The 21,732-nt window shown below is 39.8% G+C and overlaps 1 protein-coding gene and 1 long non-coding RNA gene across 2 annotated transcripts in view; one reads left to right on the top strand and one right to left on the bottom strand.

Annotated features, from left to right (window-relative positions):
* The window catches only part of arb2a (ARB2 cotranscriptional regulator A), a 169,187-nt gene extending 158,613 nt beyond the window's left edge, over positions 1 to 10,574 (top strand). The window contains exon 11 of the mRNA XM_007562727.2: positions 9,683 to 10,574. Within this exon, the coding sequence (XP_007562789.1) occupies positions 9,683 to 9,843 (161 nt within the window). The 3' untranslated portion in view covers positions 9,844 to 10,574. The remainder of the gene's footprint in view (positions 1 to 9,682) is intronic.
* The window catches only part of LOC107837478 (uncharacterized), a 28,661-nt gene continuing 12,999 nt past the window's right edge, over positions 6,071 to 21,732 (bottom strand). The window contains exons 2-3 of the long non-coding RNA XR_001663489.1: positions 9,705 to 9,816; positions 6,071 to 7,099 (exon numbers count right to left, since the gene is read on the bottom strand). This is a non-coding gene — a long non-coding RNA (uncharacterized LOC107837478). The remainder of the gene's footprint in view (positions 7,100 to 9,704; positions 9,817 to 21,732) is intronic.

The following is a 21,732-nucleotide window of genomic DNA, read 5'->3' as shown; positions in this document are numbered from 1 at the left end:
GGCTGAAGGTCTACGTGAACTAGGGAGGCTTCGCAGGGAGAACAGTCTGTGTTTCCTTCTGAGCTCTCTCTGATTGCAAGGACAACAGATCTTTGTCTGGGAGGAAACTATGTTAACCTGTCACCTTGGCAGTCTTCTCCACCCGCTATTTATCCACCATGTGTCAAAACACACCCATGCACATGTGCACAAACTTTGCATGCACACAGACACTCCGAAGGAGAGCTAGCTGTGGACTGATCTTCCTGAGTGTGTGTCAGCTCTATTAGCACATTCCCAGATAGTGCTAGAGCACTCTTATCTGTGGTGACCCATTAATTACACTTTGTTCCATTAAGTGATCTATTTCAGACCTGCCCCACCCTCAACACCCACTCTGTGCTATCTCCACCTCTGGTCTGCTCCTCCCCCCACCTGAACTCTCTATTCTCATGTGTAGTCCTTTCATCCAGCCAACACATGCACACATAGAAACACACATTATCTTCATAGATCACAACGTCAATGGAAGCGTAGCTCTGTACATGCATAGGAATAATTATGGCTGTAGGTTTTTTAGGGTTTGTTTCTAAACTTTGTACATCTAGAGATGGATTTTTTTTTCCCTTTCTTCTTTGCAAAATTGCTTAGGCTTTTTAAGTCTTGCCAGAGACTGTGAGTTGGATTCAGGTCTTTGACTAGGCCATTCTAAGACCTGGATGTAGTTCTGAAGTTCTAAAAGGGAGTAGAATGCACTGGATTTCATTTAGGGGTATCAGATTAAATGTGGTTGAATATATATTCACACACGCTGCTCCCACACTCAAAACTGTCTACTCTTCGTCCATTGGGTCTGAATATGTCTTGTGTTTGTTACAGGTATGTGGGGCCTCTTCTGCTCCTCTCTTTTTCCGGAGCCTTTGTGGCTGATTGGTGTGAGTGAGCTTGTCCTGTAGGTGAACAAGTGCGTGTGTGTGTGTGTGTTCTTAACCTCGTTGAGTATAAGTGGACCAGGAGATGTTTATTGGAATGGGGAGTGACTGTAGCATAGAGAAGTACTGTAGTGTGTCCAATTTGGCTTGGATTTTAGTTCATGGACTCTCTGGAGAGTCTCTACATCTGTAGATAATCTGTCTCTACTCTGTCTTGTCCATCTCATGTTGATGTTCTCACTTAGAGTATGTATATGCATGCATTTAGAGCCATTCCTTGTGCATGGTTTTGTGGAGAGTTGGGTTGGTTTTTTTTTAGCAATGCTACTTTTGAGTTTTTGTCTGGCCATGAAAATAAAAGCTTTCCGTTGCCCCTCAACAGGATAAAAACGAAGCCGTGTGAGGCAAGCTTGCAGCCCATTGAGTGTTTGCCATTTAAGTATTGACCAATGGTGGTGAAGATGAAAGAAAAGGCCTGGACTGGAAAGTAGTACTACAGTGTTTACAGTGCCAAAGGATGGGCAGTAATCCTTGCAAGCCTCTTCCATAAACATACATGTTTGCCCACTATTTGTCTCAAACCTGTACTTTCTTTAGTCTCATTCTATTACCCAGATGCTTTGCTTTAAAGCAACAGTTTTATGTATATTTTTAAAACAAGAAATCTTGGACATATGTGTGAACAGTGTCTGACAGTTGCAGCACAGCACAGTGCTTCCTCTTGAACTTTTTTGCATCTCGTCACCATTCAGCCACAAACTTCCACGTGTTTTCTTGGAGTTTGTGTGATAGACCAACTTGACAATATGTGGAAATGTTCAGCGGTTATTAATAGTTCTGTAGGGCTCTCCAGGAACAATTTTCAAATAAAGAATTTAGCAAATATTTCTGTGTTCATTACTTTCATTCAAATCACTCTGCAATGTGTGTTGTTTTTTTTTCTCTAGAGATTTGTACTGTATCAATCTGTCTTTCCCTAAAATAACAAGAGGCAATAGCTCAACAGATATTCAGCTTTATTCTATTATTTCAATATAGATACTTTCTGTTAAACTCTTTACGCTGAACAAGCTAAGGTGGAGCCAAACTCTTTATTAAACTCCTCAAATATGTATCTCATCTTATTCACATGCATCTCAGCCACTTTCCTCCAAGCTCACTAAAGCTGCTGACATTGAGAGGTTATGTAGAGGGGAGGGGGTGTTTGGACCTTTCAATTTTTACTGGAGAGAAGAGCGTCTGACACTGGTATCAAATTGCCTGCACGGTCCTTGGACCAGGGTTATCTTGTAAATACTTTGCTCCAACTCTATAAAAGCGAGTGTCTTTTATGACAGCCAAGGCCACTCTTCCCAGTTAAAACAAAAAAGCACTCAGTCCAGTCTGAAAGTCTGGCCAGAGAGGGAAATTGGTTGAAGAGGAAACATTACGGGGTTTAACTAAATGAGGCGTAAAAAGTTCAATGCCTCGCAAAAGTTTTCACACCCCTCAAACTTTTCAAATTATTATGTTATATTGTTTATACCCTGAAACTTTAATTGGGACTTTTATGTGGCAGACCAACACAAATTATAGTATCAGACAAATGGGGTTTGCATTTCTGTTTAACACCATTTTATTCGACTCTCCCAACCCCCTTCCAAAAGAAAAAAAGAAAAAACACAAACTTGCCCAAATTGGTTTAGGTTTCAAAATAATATCCTAAGCTCTAAAGATCTCAAGGAGCACCACTCAATCCTTCTTCTAACATTTGATGTCATGACAACAATGTAAACCTATTTAGACATCGCCATCCACCTTAACTGACAGTAGAGTAACTGAGAGAGAGGCAGCCCACAAGCTGATGGTAAATTTGGAAGAGCTACGTAGGTCTGCAGCATTGTTTTTATAAAGGCCAACAATCAGTCATTAACTCCATTGTTCTTGGCTTTATTGAAGAATGGTAAGAAGAAAGCCATTGTTGAAATGGCTGCTCATAAAAACCAGTTAGCCACAAAGTATATAGGTGACACAGTGAACATGTGGAAGACAGTGCTCTATTCAGATGAGACCACAGCTCCTGTCTCCATGCAAAACCCTAACAGTGGTTGATCACAACATGAGTCTTGCTAAATAGAGGGTGATCCTGGAAGGAAACCTGTCAGAGGCTGATTAGACTCTAGAGTGAGGCAGAGGTTCAGCTTCCACGACATTCAGGCAGAAAATCATGGTGTGTTTGAATCAGCCAAAGTCCAGCCATAAAACCCCTTGAAGATCTTTGGCAAGACTTTCACAGATTTTCACAGACGCTCATGACTCACATGACTGAGCTGTCATGCAAAGGGAAACTGTCAAAATATTCAGTCCACAGATGTGCAAAGCTGATAAAGACGTAACTCCGTAATTACAGCAAAACACAGTTCCAAAAAGTCCCGGTGTGTATTGGGACTGAATACATATTTTTATAATCATATATCATTTCCCTTCCACTTTACATTGTAGTTGTCGGTTTATCACATAAAATCACATTGAAATACATATAATGTTTTTTATAGAGCTACAATATATAAAAAGCTTGAGTGTAAATATATTTGCAAGGCACTGTGATGAGAGTTTTATTCTTGTCACAGTTTTTTTTTCCTCTCTAGACCATTTTATTGAAAACAAAGTAGCAGAGACTGGGTGATAATATCAACCAGTTAATGTGATATTCTCTTTCTGGTCCTTGTCTTGTTTCTCTTCTCACTCTCTCTTTTTTTTTTCTTTTGCTTTGGAAATACAAAGTCCCCTGAGCAGCCCCTGTAGGAAGTGATTCAGGTTCCTCATTTCTGGATGCGTAATGAGTTCTGCCTTGTTTTTGTCTAACAACAACACACAGTAATAAGCAAAGCAATTAAAAGCAAGATGACAGAAACGTGAGTGGAAGTGGGGGAAGCGGGGCGGACCCCACTTACAAACAAGCATTACAAATGAATTTCAATGAAGAGGCAACAGTGGTGAAACTGGTTTAATCAAACAAGCTCTGTTTTGGGTAATTTTCTCTGGTTTGATTAAAGTAAGCAAGAAAAGTGGTTAACCTGTGATGTTATTTTCATCTTACTTTACTCATACAGATTATTTGGCAGACATATATTTGGCAAAATATGTCTGATTTTATCTGTTTTAATCTCCATTTAATGTGACTGTCCTACTCCGAGTGACAATTTAAAATTGTATTTATGGGTTCATTTGATTTCTGGCTGAAGATGCTTTGCTCCAACAGTGTGGCTGACCACCTGTCACCTGCCCGCGCTTCTCTTTGGCCTCGTCTTCTCTGGCAACGTGTCACACCATCCAGAACAAAGAGCCATATGGAGGAAAATGACATGTTTGCACATAAAGTGACAATACGCAAAAACTGGACTGCACAATGCGTAGGCGTTGCTCGGGGACGAGCATACGTCGAGGTTCGACCACACAGTGCAAACGACCATCCAATATCAGAAAGAGTCGGGATGGAAATCTGATCATCTGACAACCAGGATACAGACAACGATTCTCTCCCGGCGATGCATGCAACAGATAGTTTCCACAAGCAGAAACACTGCTAAGGTTACAAGTAGCCCAGGCGTGCTCCCACAATGCTCTGCTGTGGCCCCACATAGAGATACAGCTAAGGCTGAGGTTACATTTGATGGGAAGTTGATAAGACAATCCTCTATTTGTGTGCTGTTCTTTTTTTATCTGGTGTTTTCTTAAAAGAAAAAAAAAGGAAATGAGAAGATGAAAAATACTCGCATCAGTATTTTTGTCTATTCTACAAATACTGTCTGTCAGGAATTCTGCTTAATGATTATATCAGGGCTAATCTCTTTTTTTTCTCATTTGAGTTCATTAAATATTTAACCCAAATGTCAGTATTTTTTTAAGCACTCTTAATTGTTTAAAGAAAATCAACTCACGAAAATAAAAGTGTCATCATTTTACGTTCTGCCTCGCCTCAAAGCATCCTTAATTTGAATATGTATTTATATTATAACTGTAGCAAAGAGATATGCCCCCCTTCACATCAGTGTAATTATGAATAAAAAAGAATTTGATTCAAATAAAATAGGCCATTTGTACACAAGCAATTAACTGGTGCGGCTTTAAATAATGTAGCCCAGATGGAACCTAATTATAGTCGGCATGCTTTGATTCGCGGCTCCTGTCGGAGTATCACTCGGGGCGTCACTTTGGCTTTTCAGTCACCTAGCGTTTGTTTTGAAATTTGTGACAATCACAGCCGATTACCATTTGTAACAGCATGCAGCATTTGGTGCAGAGGGAAGAAAGCATGGCCTTCAGCTATGCACGAGTTTCCCTGTTTCCAGCTCAAAACTCACTCTGCTCCTCTCTTAGATTCCTCCGCAGCACACAAATCGTCATAACTGTGTGTGTGTTTGGAACGAGTAACTGTGGGCATTGAGCAGACACTTGCAAGATAAACGCGTTTGTCTGCGTGTGTGTGTGTGTGTGTAAATGTGTGTAGTACTGTCGAGTCAGAGAGAGATCAAACAGCCAGTCAATTACCCAGAGAGGGCTCCAGTGGCTGTGACAGAGAGGAGGAGGCTAAACATCCAGGATCAAATGCTTCTCTCTGCTTGCCACATAATGAGCCGGCCTCACCGACTTTGGGAAAACACACTCACTCAGGATGGTCAGCCGCAGGCCGCTGGCCGGCCCGGCCATCAAAACTGCGTCTTGACCTCGGCAGAGAGAACATGCGGGTGACCTCACCACAGAGCATGTTTCTGCACCAGATATTTCCTGCCTCACAGTTAAATGTCTCCACAGAACTGTGAGTGTGTTTCATCAGTTTCAGACTAGCTGTCATTGTTGTAAAAACATTTTTTTTTTTCTGCTAACCAACTCTAATTACAAGTACATTCTGATTATTATTATTATTATTATTATTATTATTATTATTATTATTATTATTAATATTATTATTATTATTATTGCTGGAGATGTTTTTTCTGTCTGTTGTTTAAATTCAGTCATCTCCTTGGTTCCTGCTTGCCCCCTCTGTTTGTTGCTTTTGTTTCATTTATTTATTTATATAGTTGTTCAAACCAAATTGCCTACCAGACCACTGAAATGCTCTTCATAGATCATTCAAATCGGATTTTAAAAAACATAAAGAGTATAACTAGAAATCTGTTACAAAACATTTATTGACATCTCTGCAAGTTATTTACCAGACTTGTAAATGTTTCATATTTCTTTCTCAGGCTGCTCTTCCACTCTTCCGGCGTTCAATCTCACTTCAACTGTCAGGAGCACAGCAAGCTAATACCCTTTGTGTTATCACTTAAACACAAGGTGTGATTTATAGTTAAGAGTACAAAAACGTTTTGCCCATTGCTTTGTATGACATTGTCTTCATTCAGTTCCACTTATTAATTTAGCTACCAACCCCATTAGATTCAATCACAATTAGAATCGTACATAAAGCTGTACTTTTATACTCTCTACTCTTTCTTAGTTGCCTGAATTTTTTTATCTGATTTGCTCAGTTTTAAAAGGCTTTTTATTAAATATAAAAACTTTATTCTATGTATAGCAGTGTCACATTTACACATGTGTCATAAACAGTTAAGAAAATACAAATATACAATCTCTGTTTTGGAGTTATATGCCAGATAAAAAAGCTTGTAAAGTTACAAAAATGTGACTATTACATTGCAGTACATGACAAATACTCAAACAAAAAAAAAAGTCTAATCCACCTGAATATTGCTAAAGTCATAGATAAACATATGTTTGCCTGTATTTTTGACCACTCGTTTTTTACAAGGCATGCTCCATTCCCCGTTGAACTATGTTGTTTATATATTACTTTGTAATGTTTCTCTTTCTGTCCAAGCATGCGCATTGTGAATTTTGTCCTTAAGCTTTAGAAATACGAGTAGATGCAATTTATCACATTTCATATGAGAGACAATTTATGATAGAGAAGGGAGAAGATTTAATCTCAAAGCCTTCAACCCTTTAAAGGGAGGTGGAGCTTCACATCCGAGTCATTGGAGGGGCAGCAGCTCATCTGCATATTAGCACAGAGACACCCCCATGGTGACCCTCGAATGCGGTGGAGTAGGGCGGAGAGGCTGGCTGGCGGCGTGCGGGAGGAGTGGGGGGGGTTCACCGCCAGTTCAGGGTGAACGAGCGAGCGCTGCCGCATTGATCTGCTGGAGACAAAAAAAGGAGGATACAACAGAAGTAAAAACAATAGTGAGACAAAAGCCAACAAGTGAGGGAAAACAGGAGAGGTGAAAAAAAGATCACATTGCCTCAAATTGGATATAAATGATAGATTAGAGGTGTGAGAGGGCTGTGTCTCTAGTTCCCAGGAATGGGTGTTGTGATGAGCCCTACACAGGTAGCAGAGTCGCCAAGAGAGCGGGGTTATTGACTACCATGATTGCCGGGCCAGTAAATTTGACCCTAGGCACTGACTGCCATCTGCTTGCCGTATAACTCGCAGTGCAGTCCCTTATCTCGGAGAGATCAGAACCGCTTCTCCCCACGTATGTTCTCCCACATACAGATTACACAAACACACAGCACACCTGCAGGAACTAAACCCAAATCCATTCCTAGGACCTCACAGTTGCCTCGGGTCTTACAGTCGCACACGTAAAAACACTCGCCCACGTGAACATGTGGAGTCTCCATTGATGCGTCAGAGTCGGGTTCAATCTAATAAACACAGGGTCAGAGCAGCGGTCATCAGAGGCCTGTCTATGGTGAGAGAGCCTTTAAGGTACTTCCTAATTGTATCCCTGCGGCATTTTAGTCGAGATTTTATAGCCGATTCTGTGTACACAGGAGAATGCTGGAAGGATCAAAGAGGGGAGAGAGAAGCTGCTGCAGTAATAGGGTCTGTCTATACGTACTAATTTTTTCACTCTTACAAAAAGATTCAAGATGTAAACCCTTGTTGTTTGACTATGTGTTTTAGCTGATATTTTTATGGTAGATATAAAAATCTTAAGGTTCAAACAACCTGATTTGTTATCAAATAAGTAAAAAAAAAAAAAAAATCAAATTTACAAGCCAATATGTGCTGGAATATAAATTTTCTGCCCTAAAGTTGGTTAGAACGTTTAGCATCCTCTCAAATGCCGTCCTGCTCTCCTTTTCTAGCATACATAGGGCCTTCTCATTGTGGCTGTTAAGGTCAAGTTACAGTGGTGTTGCTAACCAGCTAAGCTGTTGACCGGTGGCTGCAGTGACAATCAATTATCTATTAGCACCTGATCTTAAATAACCTTGAACAAGAACTAAAAGTATAATCTGGGCTTATCATCTATGCTTCGTTAGAATCTGTAGCAGGAATAGCTGCCACTGAGTTTACAAGCTGTCCAACTGAATATCTGGCCCATGATGCCCTTACCCGGAGAAACCCGAGGCGTGTGTACCAAATTTCAAGTTGCATGGCGACCCCCGACTTGGGAACTTGCTAACCTGGAGGAGGTCAGAAGGAAACCCAGCACGGTAGCCTCCCTTCTAGGTACTGGCAGATCATCTGATATGTTGGCTAGTTATGTCTCTCCAGCTTCTGGCTTGACTTTCCTCAATCAGCCCCTTAGAATGAATGACTACCGCTCCACTGGTTTCTCTTAGTGCGCCCATTGTGCATATCTCTGGTTTTGTTGGAAGGACCACTTTCCATCTCCTCGGACATGCGGCGCTGTTGATTATCGGGTATCCGCTTGGATAATACATTAAAGCCGTCCCACCGGACTAATGGGTCAGAGGCTGCCATTGCTCTCACGCATAAGGCCTTAGTTTTACATACTGATTGGTGGGCCTCAAAAGACCTACTGTCTAATTCCACTCTGATTGGTAGCAGTGCCTTGAAAAAGTTTTGATACCATTGAACTTCTTTACATTTTGCCACAGTGCAGGCTCACATTTCAATGTATTTTTTTTATGATTGACCACAATAAATTAGTGAGTAATTAAGAAGTAAAAGGAAAAGAAGAAATGTAGTTTTGATATATTTTTAAAACTAGAAATTTAAAAAGTACAGTGTGCTTTTGTGTTCAGCTCCCCCTTTTACTCTTAAGACCTTAAATAAAGTTCAGTGCATCCAGTTGCTTTACAATGTTGCTAAATAGAGTTAATCTGTTGGTACTTTGATCGTAGGCAGCATAAAAATACCTGATCCGTGAAGGGCTTAAAGATTTCTTTGTGAATAATTTTAAAAGTGCAGCATTATGAAGACTAAAAAACAGAGCAGACACGTCAGTCATGTTGAGATCAAAATTAGGCTCTAACACAGTATCTCAAAACCCACTCTTTTAATATTTGAAAATGGAAAGTGTGTAGCCGCACTTCAATTCATGGCCACTCACCTAAACAAACAGGTGAGGCTATGAAAATATTGATTTGTGAGGCCAATGACGGCTCTGGATGGAGCCACAGCTGAGGTGGTAGAATGACTTAAAAAAAAAAAAAGACTAAAAGGGATTTTTTTAAAGAAAACTAGTCCTTTTTGCCGTGTACCATGAACAAAGTAGAGAACACAACATACATACACAAGAAGGTGGTTTTTGGTGGTAAATAGCAGGACTGGTAGTGAAAGTCAGCAGCTCTTTGATTATGCCGACTTTTATCGCTTCTGTTCTCTGAGGTTCTGATGTAGTTGTATACAGCAGAATGCAGAAGATTTGAGATTTTAAATGCGTTAGAAGCATCACAGTAAACCAATTTCTAAATACGCCCTTGTTTGTGTGTGTGTGTGTGTTTGTCTTTCTGTATCGCAGGCACTGAGAGGCATGAACTGACCTCCTGGATGAGTTTTGAGTCCATCTTCAGGTTCTTCAACGAAGTCCTGAAGACGAAGGAGGAAGAGGAAGCCGAAGAGAGCTCCAACGTTGTCACCACACGCAGCGGCTCTCTGAAAAACAAACACCAAGATTTATAGAAAGCGCTCAGCATTGACTTGGACAAGCAGGACATTCTCAGCGGTGTATCAGATAGGGGGAGTGCAGAAATTTCTCCCTCCCTAATTTTTTGTTCTTCTCTCCATTCATCCCCCCCCCCTTAACCTCCTCACCGTCCCCTCCAGCAGCATCCCGGCTTTGTGCCCACTCAGTCGCCTTGTTGTTTGAGACAAGAGTGCTGGGGGTCACCACGTATACACCACAATAACGTTTTGCATTACTTCTAGATGACTGCTACTGTCAAAGCAATATGGACCTGAGTGTTGGCGCTTCCCGTGGGCTGTGGCCCGGCTGCGGGTGCGGGCCGCAGCAGCAGAGATTAAGGCTGACAGGCGCTGTACACAATGCGCCGTGGTGCACCTCTAATTGTCCTGACATCAGCCTGAAGTGAGCTAATGCCCCCCCCACCCCACCCCACCCCACCCCCAACCCCGTCCCGTCTGCACTGCTCAGCCTCTTTCCCTTTCTGTGTCTCTCTTCCTGCTCTCCACTGTTTTACCCTGCAATCAGTTCAAGTGACACGTCCTAAAGTTCACCGTCATCTCAGTCCAGCTAGCGTGTTCTTTTGGGATTTTTCCAGCATTTCCTTTCTCTGCTAAAAAATTTTTAATAAGAACAAATCATCTCTAATATCTATTTCTTTAAAAAAAATGATGTTTTTGTGTCTATTTTTAGCTTTTAAACTTGATTTTTCTCAATCGGTCTGCCATGATTTTTTTTTTCTTCCGAATGCTACTTCTTTTAATAAGATTGTTTTTTTTTTCTTCAAGTTTAAACTGAATTTATTCTGATACAGTAATACTTCCCATAAACAATGTTTTGTAATTTAACAAAGAAGCTGGTGCTTATTTTTGCAAAAGTTTAGTTTTTCTTGTTTGTTTGTTTTTTATTCCTTTATTTTTCCTCATGTGATATCCCTAAAATTGATGTGTGTAGCTGATTGAATGTGATGAAACAAATAATACAAATACAACCTGTTCTGAATATGAAGAAGACAAAAAAAAAAAAAAAAAAAGCAGAGCGTATTTAAGAATCACTTAAGCCGAGCGCCAAGATGGGGTTTGAGTGATATCTCATTTTAACGGGAGCCAAAAGTCAGCCCACAACACTCATAAAAGCCCAATATATCGCCTTACACATGTCAGGAAATCCTAGACTTCAATATTATTCTGACCCAGAATGATATTTCCTTAGAAGTTGGAAAATTGTAACATATCTTCTCTTTTTTTTTTCTTCCCTTTCCACTCAAGTACTCTTTGTGTGTACTTAGACCTGTCAAAGTCGGCTTCCTGCTCAGCTCCCATAATCTGACTGCGTGACACAAACATGTTAAAGATTTTTTCATAAAGCCGCTGTGTTTTATAAACCACTCGGAGCTTAATGGAATACATTTCTAATGCGTCTTGGCATTAGTAAAAACTCAAACTTGAAACAGAATCTTATGATACCTTAGTCGCATTGTCAAACATACACTTCCCGGGTTTTTTTTTTTTCTTCCAATATTGTGAAACTTTCCCCACTGTGAAGCCCTGCCTCTCCTGCTCCGTGTGTCTGTGGTTTAAGGCGTTTGTGGATTATCTTTCTGCTGTAATGAGACAAGTGTGCCTGGTGGTTGTGAGCCTAATTTCCTTTTAATTTGATTTAGATCTCTCCAGGTTTCAGCTAAGAAGTTGGCTTATTATTTGATATTTGACGGCTCTCATTTCAAGATACCACAGCTCGCCTTTGTGCTTTTCAGCTATGATCAGTTAATTTCTCACTCTAGAATTTGTATATTGTTGCCTTAGGAGTAAACAACACTCTCCTTGCTGTTTTTTTTTTTTTTAATATCCAACAAGCCATATGTGAAAAAACCTAAAGATCCAAAGCACAGTCTGCAAATAAATTGCTCTTGAAGATTTTATTTTTATTTTATGCAGATCGTTTTTTGTTATCTTGGTTCTAATTGTTTTATCCTAAAATCTCCCAGTGTGTAGCCAAGGCATGGATTTCTCTTTATATTCTTTTTTTTTCTTTCCTCAGTTTGTTGAATAATGTTTATGCAAAACTGTAAAGATGAACACCTCTGCATCAGTAATCAGTAATCGCATTTGTTTTACATTATTTTATTTTGTCCTGATTGACCCATATTAAAGCAAAAGGAAATAAATGAACTATGCATCTTTATTTTCAAATTGTTGTCTGGTTATTTGTCTTATGGTTTTACTTTTTGTGGTCTATAAACTAACCTGTACTGTTTAGTTTGTTCTCTAAATGTTTGCATGCTTTCCTCAGCTCTTCACTGCTTGAACATAGGTCATCACAGCCAGAATGCAAATTGATCTTAAGGCATTCATTAATTTTTCTTCTGGAAAATGTATCAAATTTTCCAGCAGAAATTGCTGGAAAATGTCACATTACAAACTCTGCTCTCACAACTCATCACTGTGGTTTTTACACTCTGCTTGTCTGGCGTCTCCTCGTTGTAAAGAGGGAACACCACTGACTTACATTCATTTATAAAGCAATGCTGGGAAAATTACGTCTTTATCTATTTCGATTCTTGTCTTCAACAACAACAACAGGGTACAGCTCACATTCATCACACTGGCTTCTTTTCAGAGGCTCCAGCATCCGCACAGACTTTGGGAGAGTCACTTGTTCGTATGCAGCACCTTATTCACAGAGCCTTCTGAGAACCTTTTTCAACTAAAAAATGGAACAATTATGCTTGAATCCTTCAAATAAGTTTTTTTTTAAATTATTTTTTTATTTATTTATTTTTTTTACAGCTTGTGAGTAGTTTGTTTTATTCTGTATCATTGCCAAGAATTTATATTGGTGTGCCTCTTGGCAGGCGGTCCTGAAGAAAGAGATTTTGCCTTCCTGTTTAAATAAAATTTGATGCAGCATGTTAGATTTGATGCATCTCCAGATGAGTATGTAGTAAATCAGAGCAGAGTTGTTCAGTCACCATTTGGCGTCAAGTCACAAATGTGACGACTTCAAACTCAACATGATGAAATCTCAAAAACCTTGAGATTTGAACATGTATGATGTTTACTTTTTATTATTATTTCTACAAATATTATTCTGTGATTAGATTATATATTTATTAAGATGGCTTTTTAATGACTCAAGTCCTAAAATTCTAATTTTTAGGACTTGGCACTTGCGTGTTATGACTTTGGGCTATAGCCCCTTTTTTCTGGGGCCCAGAAAATTCCTGATCAGATTTCAACTAAAATTTTAAACCATTAAGCAACAAAGTGCGTAAGGTTCCACTTTTATAGATTAGAACAAATCGCGAGAGGAGAGTTAAAGGAATAAGGAATGACAATGGGACCACGGTGAGTGTGCATAGAAAATTATGTTGTGTTGTTTTGGAAAGATATTCTTTAAAAGTTCAGAAGATACGTGTCAAAACCTGGAAACTGTAGCCACAGTTCCTGAGGTTGAACATCAGATCAATTTAATATAGACTCTACTCTCAGTACATTCTGTGGCCCCTATAAAGGCTACATTTACTGCTGAACGATCCTTGATTTTGCTACTTACACATAAAATATTCCAGTCCAGATTTATCCTGTTGAAGAAGACATAAAGTCTTTGATTCGGTGAACAAAGCACTTTATTTATTTATTAGTGTTGTTCACTTGTGTTTTCATAAACCATCTACATTTTTATTTTGCATTTGGAACCCGGTGAATAAAAAAATTCAGATCACTAGAACACAATTTTGGGACTTGAGTGGAAAGACTTGAAGCTTAGTTGCGACTTGCAAAGTAATGACTCAGTCCCAGTGCCACTGAGACGGATGCTTTCTTCGTAAAGGGAGGAAGATGTGGTCTGAAAGTGGGATGGGAAAGTTGAGCAGCCGGATGTAACATGACCTGAGTCATTGTCTCTGCAAATCCAACAAGCTGCCCGGCGGAGAAGAACTTTTTTGTTTTTCTTTTATAAAGTTTCTAAGCTGTCAAACTTATTTTTTTATTATTATTAGCTTTTACAAGTTCCATTATAAGCTTCTAACTCTTTAATAAACGTATATTAAACTGCAGATATTCACAGCTAGAAGATTGTTAAAATGAAAACAAGCCACAAACTGAAAAGTCTTTATTATTTTGCTTGTTATTCAGTCACACTGAGAACCCTCCCACTACCAATCTCTCTCACACACACACACACACTCTACCTCCAGCTCAGCAAAGGTTTTACGGCATCATTTGTTTTCACACGGTGAAACCGATCGGGTCATTAAACGCCCCCTCAATAAATCTTTAGAAATCTTTTCCATTAACCTCCCTGAACAACAAGTGGAACCAGGCGAGCACCCCTCACACAGTGTCAGGCCCGCAGATTAAAGAGGGGCATTCAATCACACAAGTGATCTGGCCTCAACCCTCCGTCTTTAAAAAAAAAAAAAAAGGGATTCTGAACTTCTATGGGAATACATACAGCTTCTTATGCATGCTTTAATGCAGAGTGGGGTGGGGGAAACTGTGTTTAAAGTTTAATTAAGCAACCTGCCTTCTGTCCAAAGCGATGATATGGTGGCATCATAAATTCTGACCTCCAGTCAGCTCCCATCAAAGGCAGGCGATAAATAGTTCAGACAGCAGGAAATGTTAAATTTTCCAGCAGGAATTAATGAATGCCTTAAGACCAATTTGCAATCTGGCAGGTGTGGCTATTTTACACATTTCATGGTAATATCAGAGGTTGTGAAAAACAAGTGTAAAGTACCACCCACCCTCTTTACAGTTTAGTTGTTTTTTTTTTTTTAATAAGGAGCGTGGAGATTTTTCTCCTTTTTTTTTTTACATTGACATCTCCAGAGTTTCTGCTGTCACTCTGGAAGATTTTTTTTTTTCAGGTTATTAAATAATTGTCTTTTTTAAGGATACTGATGTGCAAAAGTAGAGTACAGATCAATTCTAAAAGTATTTGCTTCTTTTTGTAACAACAAATCCTGCTAACACATTTTGATTCAAATTTATCTGCAAATGTTTGTTCAGTCAACTGGTTTAGCGTCGTGTCCAGTAGAGAACAGACAGGCAGGTTTTTCTCATATGGGTTGTACAATAAATAAAAAAAGTTAGAAACTTTGTAAAATTTTAGAATTGCCATAAAAATTGTGGAAGAGAAAAATTATTTATAGGAGAAAGAAATTAAATCTGGTTTCTTCTTAGATCCATGATAGTACTAGTATGTTTATGCATATTTCAAAAACATTTTTCACACAAATTTAACTTTAGTGCTAATGTTGAGTTCAAACTTACTTGCATGCTGAGCTTTTTAGCCCTGATACTGCCATTGTCAGTACAGAACAGCCTTACACACCCCACTAAGAAATTAATATGAACATTTTAACATGATTTCCATTTACCAGCTGAGACCACGCATTAAGTCAAACTAGCTAGCTACACTAAACCCTGATGCAGCTGATGTAGTTGTCAGCAAAAGGTTTATATGCCACCTTGCTAAAATAGATTTAAAAGTTTATTTTAATCACCATGTTCAATTTTTCATTGATAAATTCCTTTGTAAGAAATCAGTGCTTCATTTTTGTGTTTTTGTACGATGGTAGAACAAACCGCAAGTGCAAACTATCTTCCTAACTGTAATTACAGTAGCTAAAGGATTTATTTAAGGGGTACCTTTGTGTAAAATGCACATAAGTTGTCTTTGATTTAAATCTATTAAAAATTAAATGAATATAAGCAGTGTTATTAGTTGAATTCTGAGAGTTTAGGTTTGGCTTGTAAAAGTTCCCAAAATTATTATTATTTTTTTAATCACTGGAGAAAGTTTGCGCAGAAGTTTGTTCACAGTTTGAAGGACGTGCTTCTGATTGCAATAAGGCTTTCAGTCACTGGGAGCAGCTCCTGATGGACAAATTTACCAGGCAGCTTCACAGTGAACCACAACGGCAAAGGATCAGAAGCTGCTAAAATTTGGGGGGAACTGGGGTCTGAATGTCAGCTTTCTCTGAGGGTGGGGAGCATGATATCGAAGAAAGGAAAAAGTCCTGTTGCCACAGGCTGATATTTCAATTTTTGCTTCAAGGGAGTTGTTGTCACGCTTGCTTGCCCCTGTCCGCTCTGATATGCGCGCCGCCCCTGCAGAAGATGAACTCTCTCCAAAAGGAACCAGGCATTAAACAAAGTTGGAATGCCACCCCTCTGACAACCCCCCCCCCCCCCCCCCCCCCGCTATCCTACAATCCCTCAAACATACACACACACACACACACACTCCTTCAGCGGATCACTGTCAGATCGCTATTTGCATAATTATATGCTCAGCTCAGAGGAGAAAACTAACCCCCGAATTTTACGGGTCAACTAACTGCAACAATCAATGTTTTATCGGGTATACTAAGGGAAAAAAAAACTATCTTTAACAATCGTAGTGTGGAGGAACCCGCTTTCTCCTTCTCCCCCTCTCGTCTCCTCTTTTATCAGCTCAGTTCAATTACATTATTGGCATGACTGCTTATCAGAAACAATATTTCCAAAGAGGTTTAGGGGGCGAAAATAAGAAAAGAAAAGAAAATGCAGCCCTCATCCCCACCCCCAAAATTTGAAGAAAAAGAGAGAAAATCTCTCACTCTTCTCTCTTATTAAACTCTTTTTTTTTCCCTTCACACCCTATTGACCAAGAGAATGTCGGGCTCAAGTTTAAAGTTGCATTCGAGATTTGCATCCCTCTTTTTGTCCTCTTTTCTCTCCTCCTCCAAAGGCTCTTTAATAGAAGAGCCTGCATGTGTATACCAAAGCGCAGGATAGATCTGAGCTCGGTGACCGGTTTCGTTAGACGTCATTACATATTCATTGACTTGCAGGGAAACCATTTAATCCAGTGGAAACGACTCCTCTTCAGTCGCCCTCTCTGCTTTGCTGTTCTAACGAGGACTCTGCGCCTGAAACGGCCCTTTGCGGGGACACAATCACCGGTGTTTTTGAGGGGGGAACGACCTTAACTCTGCAGGAGAGTTAACGGTGCAAGATGCGGGAGGCATGGAAGCACCTGGTGGGGGTCCCGACCCATTAGAAGGGTCGTGCAAGTCCCCAAACATGTAAGGAATGTGTCTGTTTTTTTGTTTTGTTTTGTTTTTTTTAACGCCATATCAATCATAGGCTTGTTAAATCATATCCACCCCCCTCCTCCCCCATATTAAAAAAGAGAGCTTGTGAAATATAACACACACAGAGGATCACCTGCTGTCGCCCTGCTCTCTCTGTGCGTCTTAAAGTAATTTTTTTATTACTTGAAGCCCTGCTGTAACTTTAATTACACAATTCTACAGCTACTTTGAGAGTCACTGTAAAAGAAAAAAAATCAATTCTACTAAGGTTTTTATGATTAGGAAGCATGACTGTGGTAAAGTAGCGTCTTATTATTGTGGTTGTGTAAAACTCATCATCATCATCATCATCATCATCATCATCATCATCGTCATTATCAGCTGCAGCAACAGAACCTGCAGGAGGAGCTATGATGTGTGTGCGGTGCGTGCCTGAGGATCCTGGCATATAATGCTCCGATTGTGGGACAGCTGTTGGCAGGGGCCGTTTTACGGTGTTCACTCCATTTGGCTTTAATAGCAGCTTTCAGGCCAACCGCTACTCTATCCCCTCACCGCCCCTTCAATTACACCTCGTCTGATACTTTGCTGGCCTAAAGACTCCACGCAGCAAAACGCGTACACATGCCCACAGTGAAACGGAATACATTTCAAGAAAGGGCACCGACTTTTAAGTTTTCGGGGGGTTTTAGCTCCTCTGATGAACCAAGTAAAGCGGCGCAGGGGATGAAGGGAGAAAACAGCTTAGTGGTGTTTTAACAGGCCACCGATGCCTTGCAGAGGAAAATTGGTCATTTTTGACAGAGGGGGTTCTGATAGATACTCGAAACTGTTGTTTCTGGTGTTATTCGAGAGCATAGTATTTCAATTAAAAATTTTCTTCTATTGTTTTTGTTGTGTTTTATTTAAAAAAATGCACAAACTATATTAAATTAAAAGTGTTGTAATTAGCTGCAAGGAAAAACAAAATTTCCTATCAATCTGTCTTAGTCGATTGATTTAATAAACTCAAAAAAAAAAAGTTTGATCGGAAGTCCTGACTCGATCGATTTACCACAGAAACGGTATCACCATGGTGCAAATATAACAAAACCTTAAAGGATCAAGAACTTCGAAATATGTGATTAATTTTCAGTATCTTATTGTTTTTATGGATTATTTTATTATTTAGTTATTATAACATTAAACAGAGTAAAACAAAATAATATATAAAGCGACAAATCACAATAGGACCATAATTAATATATTTATTATTATAACAATAAAATACATAAAAGCGAGGTAATAAAGCTGATTAAAACGACTGCCAAATTAAGATCGCTAGTACAATATGTATACATACACACATATTGTACATATACACATAAAAACTTTGCCCATGTCTCTTTCCTCTAACACGTTCTTCATTGAAGTACTAATGATAATAGTCCCAGAAAGATGCTTTTCATTGATCAGCAAATATCCTCGTGCATTCTCTTATTTTTTTATGATTAAAAATCGCAGAAGGTCAGTTTTGTATGAAGCAATATTTTTAATGCACTTTATAGCAACGAAATAATTAGATATTTCCACAAATCCGTTAAGCACAACTCTCTCTGAGTCAACATATCTTCGGAGATGGGGAGATATCGATCAGACGGTGGTGGAAGAAAAAGGCCTTCTTCTTCTTTCACACTAAAAAAAAAAAAACATCCGCTTTTTTTTAACAAATTCCCAGCCGCATAATACTTCTTATTGTTTGTTTGTTTGTTTATTTCTTTTTTTATTATTATTATTATTATTTTAACTTTGTTAATATCTGGGCGTCGGGATAAGTCGATGACTTTGGTTAGATTTAATCTTTTCTCTGTTGTTTTGGAAATTTAAGTGAGAATTAAATATAAAAAAAAAATTACTTTGAGTATGAAAATGTTACTTAACTCTACGTTTTTAAACGAACCGGAAAATATAGAATTTGCCACAGATAAAATGTCTATTGTAGCCTAAAATAATAATAATAATAAAAAAAACAAAAACAATGAAAACCAAGCAACTACTTTTTTTTTTTTTTTTTAGTGGAACTCCTACTCTCATCCACACGCGCCGTCTCCTCTCTTTTGGGTTTTAATGTTAGAAAGGAAGGGAGCGCGAGGCGATATTAAATCACACATTATAGATGAGTTTCATCATGTGCTCGCAGCCCTCCGAGGATAAACACGGGCGGTGCGTGGGGTAAAGAAGAAGAAGAAGAAGATCCGCGAGTTATTATTACTGAGGGAGCGGCCTTTCGCTGGCAGCGCCCTGCCTGCATCCTCATTACATCCAGCCCCTCAAAAAAAAAAAAAAAGAGAGAGAGATGGAGCTCTAAATGAAGTTATTGCCATCCAATGAACTCAAATTAGCCGGGGCCACACCATGACAGACAGCCCAGGCTGAGGGGCTGAGGAGAGGGGAGGGGATGAGCTCGGAGGGGCTGGAGGTGGTGGGATTTGGCAGGTGGATGTTTCTTGACGTGTATTTCATGGTTCTTCGAGTGGAGCCGGGTTCATTTCGAATCTGCGTGGTTAATATGGTTGTGTTATTAAAGGTGGAGGTGGGGACGGGGGAGGGGGAGGCGAAGCTTGTTTTGGATCCCGCCGCTGTGATGCCTCACCTCCTCCTTCCTCTCCATCCCGGCGGCTTACTGACTCTCCTCCCATCTATTGAACTTCTTTATCAGCCGCTCAGAAATATAACGCTTCTGCCCTCTTCTCGGGCTTTGAATGGCTTTTCTTCCTCGTCCTCATTGTGTTTGCTACCTGAGTCAGCAGGGGAGGATGAGAAGGGGGCGAGTTTTGATGGAGGGAAAAGAACAGGAACGGATGCGATGATAGGCGGAGAGGAGAGGGGAGGGGGAGTTGAGTGAATTTACCTGCTCCTGCGGTGGCGAGGCTTTCTGTGTGTGGAGTTAACGAGCGGCCAGCTCCCACTTTATTGCTGTTTATCCCCGCAGCTAGAGCTGTCAGGGAGTGACAGATTGGCAGCATCTCTAATCGGTGCCCTCTCCGAGATCCTCCGCGCTCTCCTCTCAACTCGAACACACTTCTGATCTGTTACAAATACATTTTCATCCTAATGGCGTGGTCCTCTCACAATGCACCGTCACATCCTGTTGAACTTTTCAGTTTTGTGGCTCAAAAAGTGTCGAGAGATGCGTCACCTCGCAGCCATTCACTGCACAGTGAGTCTGCGCAGAACGCGAGAAGTTGTGAAGAAACTCTAGAGCTGGATTACATTGGCATTAAATAAATAAATTTAAAAAAAAATACGCGGTGTGGGTCAAAATGTGTGTGTAAGTGGGCAAAATGATTTTCTAAAAAAAAAATGTGTACAGGTGAAAAGTATAAGTTGTAATATTTGCATAGAATCGATATTAAACAAAAATAAAAGACGTGTATTTACGCTAACTAACGTCCAAAGTGTGTTCAATGTTTAAATGACAAGCAAAAAAATTGAGGAAAGTCTTTCCTAAAAAAGCAAGAGAAAGCACATCTCCATCGGATCATATTTTGACATATTTATAATTAAAAGTACATCAGAATAATAATTCACAGTGACAACTCTTAAACTAAAGGTCTCATTGAGTTTGTTTAAACCAAAAGTACGTTTTGTTTCCCCTGGGTCATCTTGCACTTGGAAACAAAAATAGTTTGTTTCTCATTCTTGTTGCTTCAGAGAGCATTTTGTAAAATCACAATTTTCTACAAAGAATAAAATCTTTCCTTAGAAAATGTGTTTGTTGCAGATACTGTGCTTGAAAAGTCCTAACATAAAAGTTGCCAAATTTAACACACAGGCCAGAAACCTTTTTAAAGACATCTATGATAGCTTGGATATAGGTTTAAAAAAAATAAAAATAATTTCATTTGAAGCACCAACTGTCAACATTTGTAAAAGCCTAAAAAATAAATTCACATCACGTACTCGTGTAATAAAACTGGACATTTCATGTCGCGTCTCTACTTAAGTCTGATAATTCACACGTTATTTTTTTGTTTTTGTTTTAGTTCTCTAATTTATAAAGTTCACAGTAAAAGCTAAATCACGTTGAGTTGACTTAGTGAGTAACGGATTTCATCTTCTATTAACTTAATTGAAAGCATCAAACTTTCTCCACAGTGTAGCTGTTGTTGTTTTTCGAGGTGACGTCCATTCTCGCGTGTTTTAGACGAACCGATGGCGACTGTTTTTTTTTTTGTTTTTGTTTTTTTTTATCGGGGCTACTTGCTAATCCTCACAGACGTAAATAAATAAAGACGAGGTCAGATAAATCGACACACGAGAACTTTATGAGAGTGGGTGAGGAGAGGTGAGGGGAAGGGGAGAGGAGGGAGAGAGGATATCTTAACTCTATCTCACCCCATCCTGTCCGATTCCCGTGCATCGCCTGCAGAATAACAGCAAACCTGCAGCTATATTTCACTCAGAGCCTTCAGTGGGATTGGCGCTTATCTCGCCAACACAGCTCTGCTGACCTGCGGGGCTGCCGCTTCAGAGGTGTGTGTTTGTGCTGAGGTGTTGACCTGTCAGGGGGGACTTGTTAGGACTTTAACTCCGACTGCTGGCGGTCTCCAGACGTCCGAGGGTGGCATCGATTTGAAACTTGTCCCGTCTAATTTGATGATAACGTCCAGGGCGGCCCCGCCGCAGCACCATGGACAGCGCACTGTCTTGACCTTGCCTGGCTATCAAATTACCCTTCCCTCCCCCCCTCTGGGCCACGGTGGGGGCCCAACAAGTTTGCTGCAAGCTGAAAGAGAGAGAGAGAGAGAGAGAGAGAGAG

This window comes from Poecilia formosa, unplaced genomic scaffold, assembly GCF_000485575.1.
Source record: "Poecilia formosa unplaced genomic scaffold, Poecilia_formosa-5.1.2 Scaffold5, whole genome shotgun sequence".
NCBI classification, from domain to species: Eukaryota; Metazoa; Chordata; class Actinopteri; order Cyprinodontiformes; family Poeciliidae; genus Poecilia; species Poecilia formosa.
The sequence above is the reverse complement of the archived record's forward strand: the minus strand, read 5'-3'. Positions and strand labels throughout refer to the sequence as shown.